The sequence below is a fragment of the Octodon degus genome, unplaced genomic scaffold (assembly GCF_000260255.1).
Source record: "Octodon degus isolate 3935 unplaced genomic scaffold, OctDeg1.0 scaffold00084, whole genome shotgun sequence".
Classification (NCBI taxonomy): Eukaryota; Metazoa; Chordata; class Mammalia; order Rodentia; family Octodontidae; genus Octodon; species Octodon degus.
This window is the reverse complement of record NW_004524660.1, coordinates 9,699,099-9,714,471: the sequence shown is the minus strand read 5'-3', so window position 1 is coordinate 9,714,471 and position 15,373 is coordinate 9,699,099. Positions and strand designations below refer to the sequence as shown.

The window sequence follows — 15,373 nt, the reverse complement described above, 5'->3', positions numbered from 1 at the left end:
AAAAAAAGAGGTTTGTACCTATGTTGTTTATTTATTATTTATTGCCTATATCTTGTCATATGAGAAACTACTTTGGCAGTAACAATATACAATGTATTAACCATTGTTACTCTCCTAAAATCTTGTTTTGAGATTTTGTACCACTGTTTTTATTTTTTTTCTTTAAAATAAAATAACTGATGTCAAAAAAAAATACCAAAAGCTAAAGAAAAAAAAAACAAAAACAAGGAGTCTCTACATATATGGATGACATAGTGCTATGTAACTCTGACTGGATTTTAAATACTGTAGAATCTTCTGCTTCTGAAGTCTGATGTTGAAGAATAAGTTATGACGTCATATATAGCTTTACATATGTAATGGTTTATATAACAGAATAGGAACCATCAGATTCAAAGTCATGTAATGTTTGTATAACATTATATGAACACATGGTTCATATAACAGAATCCAAAAGAAACAGTTAGGGATTCTGTGAGCAGTCAGAATACTATGATCCCCAATCTCTTTTTGTCTTTTGGAATGTGTCTCAGCCACATTGGTAGAAATAAATTGGGTTCAGTTGTGAGCTTTTAAATTAAAAAAAAAAAAGTTCATCTGGGCCGCTGCCAAGCAAGTCACAGCCCAGCAGCTGAGTCCTAATCAAATATGCGTTTAGGCTATATATAGCAGACTAGTAGGCTGCCGTAAACGAAGATAAACTTCAGCCATTTGTGGGAAAAGGGACGCTCCTTGAGACCAAATGTCAAGTGAAATAAATCCAACACACGCACTGAAATGTTTCATGGTTTCTTCTACATAAGAAACCCAAAGCGTAAGCAGCACAAGCTAAGGCAGTAGGAAGCAGAGAGCCAGAGCGGGCCCAGGTGGGCGGGAGACCAAATGCGTGCCAGAGGACAGGAAGAGGACTGAGAGATGCATGGTGCTGGTAGGCAGACACGGAGTGCCTGAACGACAGCCATGTGCAAAGAGCTAACCATCAGGTGTGCACTGGGGCAGGTCTTTGTAAGCCTCAAAGCAATTTGATATTGAAGATGGTAAGTAATTCTCCATTGACAAGTTTCCTCTGACTTGGTGGAGACCCCATCTGGGGTGCTAGGGAACTACTGTGGACATTAAAGGTATTTCTTCATTAAAAAGAAATGAATTACACCACGACAGCGGGCTTCAGTCATGTCAGCAAATGAGTGTGCTAACTGTAGACTCAACAGCTTGCTTCACAGCACTTGGGCGTGCATAAAAGAGGCGTGTTGGTGGATGTGCGGTAGGTAACGTTTCCACGGCTCAGTTCCACGCACGCTGCACCACTTAGGGCTAGAAAGGAGCTTTCCAGGAAAGGAGTACATTAAATAACTCACCATTTGAAATAGCCAATATTTGGCCCAAAGGTTTAGAAAGAATGACTGTGGCTTCTTAAAGAATTAACTTGTTCAGGAGACATCTTCTAATTTTCTTGGTAGACACAACCTGCTGAGTGACCGTGATAAACTTCGGTCCCTGTGGAACTGGTGCTCTCAGTTGTGTGTGTAGTGACTAAGAGTGAAAAAGGAGTCTCGGCTGGAATTCCAGCTTTTGGGAATGCCCAGCAGGGAGGCACAGGTGGAACAGAGGATCCTGCAAGGACGGGGATTTGAGCTGACACCTGAAGAGGGAACAGCATTTGTCACAACTGTCAGCTGAAGGTGCGCAGCTGTGCTCTGCGCGAGCGAGAGGACGTCAGGACCGGGGCATTCAGGGCCTCCTCAGGCCCCAGGTTAGGGAGCAGATGGCCTAGGGGTGGAGGCGCGGTGCGCAGGAGGGAAGAAGCAAAAGCTGGAGTGGAGAAACAGGGTCATAGGCTCCTAAGCCACGTGGCGTCCACCAGGACACGAGAGTCTACAGGTTTTCTCAGGGCAAAGTTATTTCAGATTTCTATCTCATAACATTGTTTGGTGTGTAGTGTGGACAATGGGTCGGGAAGGAGCATGGAATCTACATAACTGCTGACCAGGAGTAGAAGAGAAAGCGTCCACAGCGGCCGGAGAGGATTGACAGCTGCAGCTCCCTGTGCACGCGTGACGCTGCCTGGCTTCCTTTTGATTGGTATTGTTTACTCTTGCAAACCCTGGAACCCCAATATGGAATCTCTGACATGACAATTCCCCAGTTTTTTTTTTTTTTTTGAGGCTGTGATAACTGTATTCAGCATTTTACATTTTTGTTCTTTTCCACAACGGAAATTATATCCTAAAATCATCTTTAAAGTATTTTGGGTATTTTTTGTTGTTGTTTTTGTGTTTGGTACTGGGCATCAGACTTAGGACCCTGCACTTGTTGGGCAGGTGCTTAAGCCAATGAGCCATCTCCCCGTCTCTACAATATTTTTAAGCCACACAAACATTATTTTTGAACAGCTCAAGTGAAGTTTCAATTGATGCGAGACATCAATCTTTTCAAATGCTTCACACTTTTTCTACTCTAGCAGTTTCTCGGTACCTTGAAGGGACAGTGGCTAGTGGGTTGACCCCTCATCATGTCCCATCGTGTCAACAACTAAGAAACTGCTCCCTAAGCGAACGTTCAACCTCTTCTTCTTCTTCAATGCATGGTTATTGGTTAATTTGCATTCAAGCTGCGTGCTAGTGTCATGATGACTTCAGTTAAATAATTAGCTCACTGCTGCGAGGGAAGGGCTGCAAACGCTGACAAGACTGAAGTGCATGCTTTAGGAGGGAAGAGCTAGAGCCCACAGCCACCGCTCGCTTTCGACCCTTGTGGAGTGACGACTGTTTCACTGGACACTTCTCTTTTCTTAGTAGATAGAAGCAGTGCAGCAATTTTTTACTGTGGAGAAATCACTTAGCTTTTTCTTTAATGATTGCAGTGTCATGCTTTGCTCTAGGGAAAATGTTTTTCCCTGAGTCTTAAACATTCCCAAAACACCACCCTGCACAACAGAATAAATAGATCAAATCTGTAATCACTAGATGAGCTAGTAGAGCTGGCTGCATTTGCTAGCCTGCTTACTTCAGAGCATCAGATGGTAACACAGCGCTCTAAAATCCAGGCAGCTCTCGGGGGCCACTGAGTACCAGTGCATGGCTCCATGGCGACTACTAGGAGGGTGTAAGGAAACAGCTTTCGTTGAAACTACTCGGAAACATAACTTAGCCAAAGGAGTGCGCCACTCACTGAGCTTCTTCATGCAGTCGCGGAGTCTGGTCTCCAGGCTGAGCACCCGCTGGTGCAGCTCCTCGTAGTCATAGGCGCCAATCTCCTCCTGGATCCCGGTGAGGACCGCGGACAGGTTCCGTATCTCCTCCTTGAACTGGGTGACCAGCCTGGCGTCGGTCTTGTACTGCTCCAGCACTGGGATCAGGGGCAGAATCTCGTCCATCTTCTCCTTCAGCTCCTGTGAAGAGGAACGGACTGCTCTGCTGAACACTGTTTCTTTCTTTTCATTTTGATAGGTAAAAAAGGATCATTTCAACAGATTAAATTCTATATTTTGACCTTGATTTAAGATTTTTAATGAAAATATGAATGGCTACAGCATCATCAATAATAAACAGTTATCTCACCTTCCTGTAGAACCACCTCCTTTTTAATGGTCATAGGATTTGCTGTAAAACAAATCGACCCCTAGCATAGTTAGAAAGCCTCGCGATGATAGCGGTTATGGGTTTCTGTATTACCTCATGCTCTGAAGCTCCTTGTAAAGTGGACGACGCACCACAGAGCTAGGAGGCACAAACAGGGTCTAGCTCCTGATGAGGCCTGAAGTTCAAATGACCTTAGTAGGTAGGCCACATACCCTACCCTGTGGTTGCTAATTATCAAACGACAGAATATCTGTTTTATAGGAGTACCAACAGGAAATTTTGATTTTTTTTTCATCACCAAAGTAGAGTTTTTCTAACTGTGGTCATTCATTCCTTTGTCTTTCCAGTGGTACTGGTGCCTTGAGGCTCTTTAATATCTACCTAGCATGACTTTATCAGGAAGGTAAGTTTAGCAAGTATAAAGATCACACAAGGCTCAAAAATACATATTGCTATTTACCATTTTGAATTATTACCTATTCTCTGACCCCATTTGTCTTTGCATAGATAATTTAGAAGTCATTAATTAAGGAATACCTACATATCTATATAGTTACTTAATTTTTAAAAGTCCTAGGTGCCTTTAAAGAGTTAACTCAGAAGTAGCAAACCTCCCTATATGGGCTGGTGAGATAGCTCAGTGGACTGAATGCCTGCTTAGGTAAGCATAGGGAGCGGGCCTGATTCCCTGCACCACAAGCCACACCAGTGTGGCCCTGGGCATGCTGAGCTGGCCACAGAGACTGAGTGTGGTGGTGCACGCCTGTAATCCCACTGCTGCAAAGGCTAAAAACAGGAGGATCCCTAAGAGTCTGAACTGTGTAGTGAGACCCTGTACCAAAGAAAGGAAAGGAAAGGAAAGGAAGGAAGGAAGGAAGGAAGGAAGGAAGGAAAGAAAGAAAGAAAGAAAGAAAGAAAGAAAGAAAGAAAGAAAGAAAGAAAGAAGGAAAGAAGGAAAGAAAGAAAGAAAACAGGGTAGAAAACCTCTCTGTGCTAGCAGTTATGAACTCACATCTTATCTCATAGCCTGGCAGCACCTTTAAAGGCTTAGGCAACAGGACATCCAGTTGGACTGAATTTCCTGAATCTGAAATGCTGGTTTTTGTCAAAAAGAATAAATAGCCAAGCAGCGTCCCTCGCTCCTCACCATCATAGAGCTGGCCCACACCACAATTTCATCTGCAGTTTCAGGATGCGTCTTCCCTACTGCTCTACTTTTGACTTGGCAGCAATGGGCAACAAAAATATCTCCAGAGCTTGATTCCACTGCAGCTTGACAACAGCTGATGTCACTTGTGAAAGGGCCACCATTTTAAAGAGCCAGCAAGCGAGACACACCCGCAGGAGCCATTCTGGACACTTGATTTAAGGAAGTGAAAATTCACTTTTAAATTACATTTGGAAGATGCTATTACCATAAATGCACTAGGATAGCAGGGCTCCCACCGCCCATTTATAGGCTTGTGTTTCTTGTTATGTTTCTTGTGCTCCTATTTACAGGAGAGGTTTCTGTTTGCTCTGTAGATTCAGAAATCTCAGTGTTTGTGTTTTTGTGCATGTTGAGTAGAACAACAAGACAATCTTAGAGTGAGAAGCTTTCCTAAGCATCACAGACAAAAGGCGGAATTCTGGAACCTCACTCACGTTGGGACCTCCTTTTGAAATACAGTTACTATTTTGAGCATCTTTTGACATCTGGAAAGTGAGATGCAATTGTTTCTTTGGGATTTTGATAAGATGCTGTTGGCACTGTTTGCTGCATGTACTGCACAGGTACATATGGGTACTATATATTATACCTTACTACAGTTTAGATCAAGAATATACCTCAAGGACCTCATTGCGAGGTGTCTGGCTTTGAGAAGGAGATTGAATTCGGCCAGTGTAGCTGACTTACTCTTGGGGAGCGGGGCGTGGCCAAAGGGAGTCACTGAGGGCGTGACCGGGGGACGCATGCGCCCCTGCTCCTCTCTCCTCTCTGAGTCCCGGCTGTGCCCTGGAGCAGCTCTCCTCCCCGGGCCCTTCCACCACCCTGTCACTCTATTTAAGCTTGGACATATGGACTGAGCCTCCTGACCCATGAGCCAAAGCCAACCAAGCAACCAAGGGACCAACAAACCGAAGTGAACCACCTCCCACCTTTAGATTGCAGGACAGTCTCATAGTGACAAAAGGGAATGCGTGATGGGGATGGAGCACCGTGAACTCCCGCTGGTGTGGTTCTTCAGGTCACTTGTTATTTTTTCCTTGAGGGAAGGTCTTGCTAAGTCACTAAATTGCTAAATTTTCTAGGCTAGGCTAGAATTTGTGATCTTCTTGCCTCAGCCTCCCAAGCACTGGGATTACAGGCCTAACCACCAGCATAGCTCTTTTGCTGCATTAGTACAGAAATGATTACAATGAAGGTTTTATATTTTTCTTTGGGCATTTTTGAAGAGAGGAATTCAGTGTCAAAATTTTGTTAGTGGTTCTTATCCTCCTGAAACACACACACACACACACACACACACACACACACACACGTATTTTCTTTATCTTTGCAAAAATTGAGGATTAGATTTTGGGTAGTCTATTTTAAAACTGAAAAGACACCAGAAAACAGGAGAATGTCTTGCTCTTACAGAAAAAGCCACAGTACCTGACCAGACAACAGTCTTCCCACACACAAATGACAGTTCCAAGCACGAAAGCAAGCCTAAGTTTCCCATTGGAAAGGCTGCGCAAGGCAGAGTCTACTTAGCATGTTGAATAAGGTCAAAATTGTGCACCAGAAGAATATATTTTAAAAATATTTTTCAAAATTTAGCTTCTCTTTGGGGTGCTCCATTTCTTTTTTTAAAATATGGAAGTTCAGCAGCTGGGGTACAATCTCATTCATAGGGCACCCTCAGTAAACAAATACACAAGACAGTGTATAATTACATCCAATTATTATCGTGACTTTTTAACTCAGCAAGCTGACGTGTACCTGTAGAGGCACTGAGGCATTAGTAGGAATTGCTGTACATCTCAGGCTGCACTTGGGGGGTGTCAGTCTTCTTTCAGAGCCATGTTAGACCCACGGCGCTGGCAAGATATTCAGCTTCTTTGTGCATCAGTTTATGTTATGATGATAAAAATCATGCTTGCCTTGGAGGTTGTTGTGGGGGGTGAAATTAATTTATGCATTTGATGTGTTCAGCGTTGTGCCTCAGACACATGCAATTGTTCAGAAGAACAGTTACTGCTATACCAGTCCTGTTACTGGGAGCTTAATGGACAGCTTCAGCATATATTTGGGTAACTCGAAAGAGGAAAACCCAAGTAATTGGGTCAAAAGTTGCCTGATGATTTTTTTTGCAAGGTAATTTACACATTAGGAAAATGTTTTCTCTGAATTTAATTCAGCGTTGTTTCTTTCCGTGTCTTGTCCTGTTTCATCCCAGCAGTTTCTACAGGCATGCATGCCTCACCGTGTGTCTGGGATTCGCCCAACCAGTCAGCGCCCTAAGGGTAGCTCGTACTTCCCAGAACTCTCGTGGCCTGCGGATCTGCGCCCACTAGCCTGCGCTCCTCTCCCTCCTCTAGGGCATGCTGCCTGCAGCTGGAGTGGCACCTTGCCATTTTCTCCTGTCGATGACCTTAACTCTGGTTCACATCATGGCTCTACCATCTCTGCTTAAGTCCAGGAGTTGAAAACTGATACTGAATGCTTTTGGGTTTCTTTGATCCCTTTGTGATTTAGTATTTGGTGGACAGTGGATGGCTCCTGTCTAAACTTGTCTCTTGAGTATCACCAAATCTTATAACTCTTCCTCAGATCATCTCTAAAAGAAATTAATCGTCTTCCGTCTATACTCTGAAGTAATATTTGTTACCTCTCATGGATGATTCTGCGCTATGTGTCTAACACTTAGCACGCCACCCAGCCGCACCCTGACCAGTGCGCGTGCTCGATCGTTCTGATTAAAATGAGTCCCCTAGTCTCACATTCTTATTGACCTTTTCTCAGAAATTCTCTATTCATGCAGTTCCTGCTGCCATTTCCTATCACACATAAACTTACTGTATTTTCTAGGTCTTGCTCTAAATTGTCTTAATTTCTTAACTTGCTGGTTTTGCTCACCATCCTTTCAGCTAACAATTTATCACTTCAGCCTCTTTTTTGTCAGTGTTCTTGCCCTGCTTTCCTGCAGCTATGACGTGATAAAACTTTCAGAGTTGGTGGCACCTCTCCGCCACCTTCGCTTCTCTGTTCAGGTCTCCAAGAACACAGAGGGAAACTGGAAACCACGACCCCTAAAAGTGGGCCGCGCAGGGACCCCCGTGGCATGTCCCAGGCTGGCTGGCTTCACACCACCCCCAGCGTGTCCAGAGGGTACTTTTGTCTTGGCCATCTACATAAATTAGGTCGCTCTCCCAGAATTGGTGATGGGCTTTACCCCCTAATTCGCAGGAAAAATGGACTCTTGTGTAACAACCCCAAGCTGTTTTATAAGGGATGTGCTATGCTTTTGTAAGCCCGATTACTTATTTATTTTATTATTTATTTACTGTATTTTAGGGAAAGGTCTATAGGGCGTTCAGAGTCTCACTACTAGCTCAGACTCGCAGTAATCCGCCTGTTTACACCCTTCAAGCTCTGGGATTATAGGCCCGCGCCACCACACCCAGTCACAACTACTGTCTCAGCATGCCCGGGGGCAGGGCCTGCACCGAAGGCCTGGGAATGGCACCCGCGCGGCCTTGCAGGCCCTTTAATCTGCTGAACTACTTGGCCTGCCCTCAGGTTGTTTATTTTTTAATAGAGACTCAAACGACATTGTCAGACACATTTTAAAATTAATGATCCAGTCACGCACGGTTAATAAAAGTTCATACAGTATGCTTTAAACACGTTGTCCCGTTTTCAGTGTTCCTAGATATTTCCAGTACACCACTAAAACGTAACAGAAGACTGTATTTGCATGAAATTCTGAAACAACCTTCTTTAACGCCGCCCTTCTTAATGGCCTCCCTGCCTCTCAGCAATCTACAGCTGCTGCATTCCTCCTCACACTCGCAAGGCGCACACGTACCAGAAGAACCTCAGTGATGTAACTGCAAACTCTCCTCGGCGGTCCGCTTGTCTTGGACACAGCAGCGCTCGCAGCGCTGCCCGCAGCTCGCCAGCTCCGCGAGGACCAGGCCATCTGCAGCCGCCAGCGCGACCCCCAGCGCGGCCGTCCTGTCCGGCCCGGCTCCCGCCTGCACCCCGCGGCCTGCAGCCCCCGCTCCTCCGGAGGGCCGGCCCGCACCCGCGCCTACCTGGAAGTGCTTGGTCAGGAGCGTCTTCCGGTCGTCTTCGATCTGCCGAAACTTGGCTTTCAGGCCTTTCATTTGGGTTTCCATTTTCAGAACATACTGGAAGTCTCTCTGAGTTCTCAAATTCAGGACCTCGATGGACTGGGACATGTTCTGAACCTGTGAAAGGAAAGCGTGCGTTACTCGGGTGCGCAGAGCCCGCTGCAGGTGCGCCCCGCACGACGCCGGGTGCACAGAGCCCGCTGCAGGTGCGCCCCACACGACGCAGGTGCACAGAGCCCGCTGCAGGTGCGCCCCACACGACGCGGGTGCGCAGAGCCCGCTGCAGGTGCGCCCCGCACGACGCCGGGTGCGCAGAGCCCGCTGCAGGTGCTCCCCGCACGACGCAGGGTGCGCAGATCCGGCTGCAGGTGCACCCTGCGCGTCGCGTTCTCGGAGGACCGTCCTCCACCAGGACCTGCCAGCCACGCCAGGACGCTGCGAGACGGACCTCCCAGCCTGGGAATGACCGCGTATGCACAGGAACGTAGTACACTAAAATAAACATCGTACAAATACGATTTTCCTTGCAGGGCTTTGTAGACTTACAACTTCCCAAAGTGAAACCTCAGAAGAGTTGTTTCCTTTAGAACTAACTCTATGTCTTAAGCATCAAGGTTGAGCAGCAGGGCTGAGGCGGAGCGGCGGCTCCACGCCCAGGACGCGACCGATCCAGGCACGGATTCCACGGCAGGTTTAAGTGACCCCCAGGGTGACCGGTACACCGGCGGCAGCACCCCCTAAACTGGGTAGCCTCCTGGCTGAGGAGCCCAGAAAGCGGCCGCTGCAAATGCCCGGGGGACAGCCAGCCAGCGTAGGCGAGGCGGACGGTGCCATCCGGCCTCGGGGAGCCCTCGGCTAGGTAAAGTGGAAACAGGTGACCGTGCAGAAACGCAAGAAAGCTACCCCAATGTTTGCATCAGGAAAAGCTTGAAAGCAAAGGGAAAACGTCTAACGGGGACGTTACACGAACTGAAGGATAGAATACGAAGAGACCGCGCCCTAAGGGGCGGGCGCGGCCTGCGTGTGCTGGGTGCTCATCGCGTGGTCTTCGGAAGAGCAGCTGTGGCCGCACCTCGGAGCCGGGCGGAAAGGCAGCCGGAGCGACGCCCCCGGGCCTGAGCCGGACGCGCGTCTTCGCCAGATCTCCACGTGGCGCCTGGCCTCGCTCGGGCCCGGGAAAAGCGAGCGCAGGCACTTACGTAACTTGATTCTTTTCACTTTCTTAAATCAAATATATACAGAACTTTGAACAAGTGGAATATATATGGAACAAAAAAGTGAAGCTACATGCAGAATGGTTAAAATACCATATATGAGATATTATAGAGAAAGATTTCAGGTATATGTAGATATGCAGAGCATATATCTTAATCCATTTCACAGATTTATCTATTTTAGTACTTATAACAAAAGTTCTCATATTTTCATGTATATTAATAGGTAAAAATACTGCTTCAGAACTGGCGGTGAAGCTTTAAGTTGCCCTTTGCTTCGTAGATTTGCAAGTTACTTCATTTATTTTGTTGTGACTGCATAATTTATGTAATCAGCAAAAAGTAATTTTCATTGAAAAATGCAAACTAAAATTGGCTGATCTTTTCAGAGGCAGATTTTTGTCAAAGGGCAAAGTCACACCGCCCAGTAAGGCAGCCAGCGACAGAGTTCTAGGTGCCACATCACCCGAAGCAGCCTGCTCAGAGGAGGCAGTGGGTCCTGCCCGCGCGGCGAGCCTCGCCGTCCCACTCTTCCCATCAGACGCGTGAGATCCGTTTGATCTCCTTCTTCTGCCCTCTTGACCTGCAGTCCGGCCTCCTGTGACCACCGTCCGTCTCTGTAGGGCATGCTGAAGACGCTGACACCGCTGGTGCTGTGCATACCGAGGCTCAGACGGGAAGGTGCTCATGTTTCTGTGGTCCCAGGAGGCCAGAAGCTGACTAGTACTAGTGTCTTACTACCAGGACATTACGCACAAGCAAACATGGAATACATGCTCACTAAATATCTATTGGGTAAAATTTGCCTGCATTCCGATAGTAATAGTGAGTAAGTGGAACCATAATATTTTAGGAAGAGCGGCCCTTCCATTCACTGCTTGGACTATGGCAGAACCTGAGGAACAAATGCTTAATGTATTATTCATACACTCAGAAAATTTCTTTTTAAAAAATGTTTACTGCAGCAAAAATTATGGAGGCAACACTGAAATTGTGGCAATGTCGTTGTGAACAAAGGCAGTAGACTCAAAATCATTTTCTACCTCTGTTTATGATTAAGCATTAAAAAGGAAGATTACATTAAAACAACTGATGAACTGCCTAACTAAGGATCTGTGCCTGGAGGCAGCCATCGCCCCCAAGACTGGCAGCCTCCTGAGAACTGTGCTCACCTAGGCGGAGGGTGTGCATTTTGATGTGATGGGCATGGAAAGGTGTTCTGAACAGAGTTAAAACAGCCTCCTTCTTTTTTTTCCTATCAAGTGCATTTGGACTCAACTATCAAGTTCGTTTTCAACTTAATTTGCATGTAGGAAATTTCACTGAGAGCTAATCATGGTGTGCATATTGCATGACTTACATAATTATTCGACATTCACTTGAGATGAGGGGTCAAGACAGAGCTGTCTAACTGCACAGGACTTGCCTCTGGGTGGCCTTTAGCTCTTCCAATTGGTTAGACTTAGGATTAGCTTCTGTTTGGTTACTGAGACTGCTGAGGACCACGTTACTGATGATACGGGGCCTGGAGCTTTGATCCTCTACTTGCAGGAAGGAGCTTGGCTTGCTTTGTTTCTCCTTTCTGTCTGTCTCTGAAGTTTTGCTACAATTCAGCTTTCTACACTGGCCTCTATGGTTGATCCCTTCCCGCAAAGACCTAGGCAAACTCACTGTCCCTTCGCTGATAATTCTTGTGGACTCCTTATATTTTTTTTTAAAAAAACTACATTTTAGAAATGCTTGAAGGGAATTGTCACAAACAGGGTATTTTACATTTATATTATTGGTGAAGATGTTGTCAGGGTCTAACTCCAAAAATTACAGTTAGGAAATATGTGCCTGAAAAATGCAAAACATCTTCCACTTTATAGAGAAACGACAAAGCCTACAGACAGCTTTAGGTGAGCAATTGCAGCTTCAGCGTAAGAAACCAATTGCATTTTTCTGATATTCATTAATCTACACTTTTGCTAAAAATGATAGTGCATCACTTAAATAAATTCTGGATGGTTTTGAAAAATGTAAGGCTGATCTGACACAGCTCCACTACTTGCTGCTTTCATGAAACTGGAAAGCTTTTAACCTCAAAAACTCGCAGTCTGCTGTCATGTGGACTTAGAACAGTAACTACATCCTAAATAAGAATTAAATGGAATCATCAAGATGTAACAATGGAAAACTATTCAACATATTAACGGGAAATATTATTAATGCTTTTAAACAATAATTACTTTTGTTGACTATATCAATCCTGTTGGCCAGTGAGGCATGGGCGGCTGAAGGGCCAGTCCATGTCATGCAGGAAATAGCCCACGCTGTCAGCAGCGCTCATTGTAAACATGGCTTTGGGGCCAGTGCAGCAAACCAGGGTACCTACGTCAGGCCACTGTGAGTTCACTAGCTCTCCGTTGGCCTAAAAGCATCTCGTGGCGAACACATAACCCTAATGAATTTTACTTAAGGTTCATCATCAGCTCCGATACATTTTTAGAGGCTGACTCTTCTGGGACTTCTTTAAAATATTCAGACCCACTACCTGTTAGACAGTGTGGCCGTGGTCGTGAAGGCTTTCACCTTAACTCATGGTCTCTCTTTCTTACTCGTCCTTTGCTAATTCCTAATTCTATCACATCTCTGGTGCACACTTCATTCTGGAACTGTAGAGGAATCTTTTACTCTCTAATTTTCAGTTTTAAGAATTTTCCCCGATTTTTAAAGAAACGTTTGAATCTTCATTCAATGTTATTGCGCATGCAGTGCTAGCCTGAACCAGTGACATACAAGAAAAGCTATGCAAGTGTTTCCCAGCGTAGCTGATTTAGGAAAGCCACATGTCTCTGGGGCCTGCCTCTGGGTCAGGCTGAGCACCTCTGTAATCCCCGCTACTCAGGAGGTTGAGGCAGGAGGGCAGTGTGCTTAAGACCAAGCTGCCCAAATTAGCCGGAGCTTGTCTCAAAATCAAACAGAAAGAAGAAATGAAGAAGGAGAAGGAGAAGGGGAAGAAGAAGAGGAAGTGGAAGAAGAGGAGGAAGAAGAAGAAAACTGGGATGAGTGTGTAGCTGTGTATCCAGGATCAATTCCTAGCACCATCAACCAACAAATAAACTGCAGAAAGATATTTGGTACACAATGTCAATAATCTGAGACAAAATACAGTTTCACAGTAAACTAAAATTGAATTTAAGTCTTTTTTTAACTTAATTCCTCTGGTAACCAAACAAAATAAACTATATAATTGAAATTTTCATTAAAAAAGAAAACCAAAATTGGAAAACTGCACCTGAAATAATGGGAATTTATTTGTCATCATTTCTCACAGTAAAGAAATACGTTAGCTAGAGTCTTTAGTTTCAAAGAAAATGACCTGTGTCATTGTACTAGGACATCTACTGAGAAAGCAGGGAGAACTGATCTGCCCATAAAAGGAGGTGGAAGAGGAAAGCCAGTAAGTAACATTATCTCCAAAGAAAGGGAAGGAGATTAAACTCGGCTTTGCCTACAAACATGAAATTGGTTCCTTTTAAGTTCTTAGAATATCAATAGGTTTCCAAGTTTTATATACAGAAAAAACTTATTTTCACTACATGGCATGTGGAAGAAAGTTACTTGGTTTGACAAAGGGAATACTTGCTTGTGTATATTAACAGATTAGATTCTTTCATTTTTCTAGCCTCCTAAAATTATGATAAAAATTCCATAAATGTATGGAGTCCACAGAAATGATGTGACAAAGCAGGCAATGTTCAGCATGCTGGTGTTTAAACACCTACTACCTAACTGACCATACTGCCCTGATAAGAAGATATTTAAAATCCAAGCGCACCGTCCCCTTGCGGTGCTCTGACCAGGGCGGCAGCCTACTGTATTCAGAGCCCAGCACAGTGAGGTCTGCTTGCGGATAACTGAAGAGCCACTCACTGGGCTTTTCCCCTAACAATGCATAAATAACCTTCCCTGAGCTGACTTTTATCTGTGAAAGAGGATAAATCAAGGGCATTCTGCATTTGATTGCTATGGATCTGACTTAAGTAAATTATGGAGAATGCTATCGAGTGAAATTGAGGAGCTTAACGTTCAAAAGCATGACTTAGAGCATGACGTGTGGGGAGAGCTTGCACGCTGCGCTGTTCTTCGCCTTCTTGTGAGACTGCTAGTGGGCTCCAAATGTTTTGCCTCCAAGAGCCTACTGTGGTCTTGAGCGTGGAGGCTGGCTTTTGGCATGGAAATAGGAGCATTTGCTTCGTACTTGCAATAATGTAATAGCCATCTCCAGAGAGAAAGTTAAGAAAACTAAAAAGTTGCAGAAATAAAACAAAGTAGCAGGAAGCTTGAGATACCTCTGATGAGCAGTAGAAAAATGTTAAGTGAAAAGTGAGGGGACCAGGGAGACAGCTCAGTGGAATAAGCACTTCCCTGGCAAGCACAAGGGCCTGAGTTCAATCCCTGGTTCTGCCAAAAAAAAAAAGTGGGACCAAAATCAGAAGCCTCCTCTTCACCATTACTCCTTTGCCATATTTTCACGTCAGAGAACGGTGGTAGATTTCTAAAGTATTTCATAAGGTACACATAAGGGACTCAGACTCCTACCTTTTCCAGCAGCTGACGCAGCTGCCTGCTCTTGGCATCCCTGGAGCACAGGTTTTGTTCCGGAGCTACCACCGTGCAGATGCATCTCCCGTCAGGGTCCTGCGCCGAGCTGTACACTTGCCACCCCTCCTTGGGGCTGATCTGAGTCTGAGGAGACCAAGAGCAAACACAAACACAGACAGTCGTTACAGAACAAGGAGAGTGCGGGTGCGTCAGAGCCCAGGCAAAGCATCTCTTTGGACGGCTAGAGTTTGTGCTTTCATTCTTTAAACTCTGAATATTGAAGAGTTCACAAGGCAGGGGAGCTACATGCAGTCAGACCTTCTCCAAAAGCAGGTTTTTGGCTTCTTCTACCTCCATGTCACTAACTGCTTATCTCACGCTGCTTCTTCGTGTGTGTTCTCACAATTCCACACGAGATGCAACCTCAGAGTCACCTAATGACCATCTAATCACACGTGATTAATCTTCTGCATTAGATTTGGTAGCTTGTCCCCAACAGTAAGTGACAATTATTAGTATATCCTTTGCTGATTATTATTCCGGTGTGATACTCAGAAACAAACCCCTGCCTCAAGAAGTTTCCTTTGAAATGATGGCCCAATTATTTCAGAAGCAGGAAAGACTACTACCAAATTATGTAGCATAAAACACATCAACAATGTT

The 15,373-nt window shown here is 45.2% G+C and overlaps 1 protein-coding gene across 1 annotated transcript in view; it reads right to left on the bottom strand.

The window, feature by feature from the left end:
* Olfm3 (olfactomedin 3) overlaps nt 1-15,373 on the bottom strand; it is a 204,872-nt gene that overhangs the window by 21,162 nt on the left and 168,337 nt on the right. Inside the window, exons 2-4 of the mRNA XM_023721743.1 lie at nt 14,708-14,854; nt 8,868-9,023; nt 3,172-3,391 (exon numbers count right to left, since the gene is read on the bottom strand). Coding sequence (XP_023577511.1) covers nt 3,172-3,391; nt 8,868-9,023; nt 14,708-14,854 — 523 coding nt within the window. The remainder of the gene's footprint in view (nt 1-3,171; nt 3,392-8,867; nt 9,024-14,707; nt 14,855-15,373) is intronic.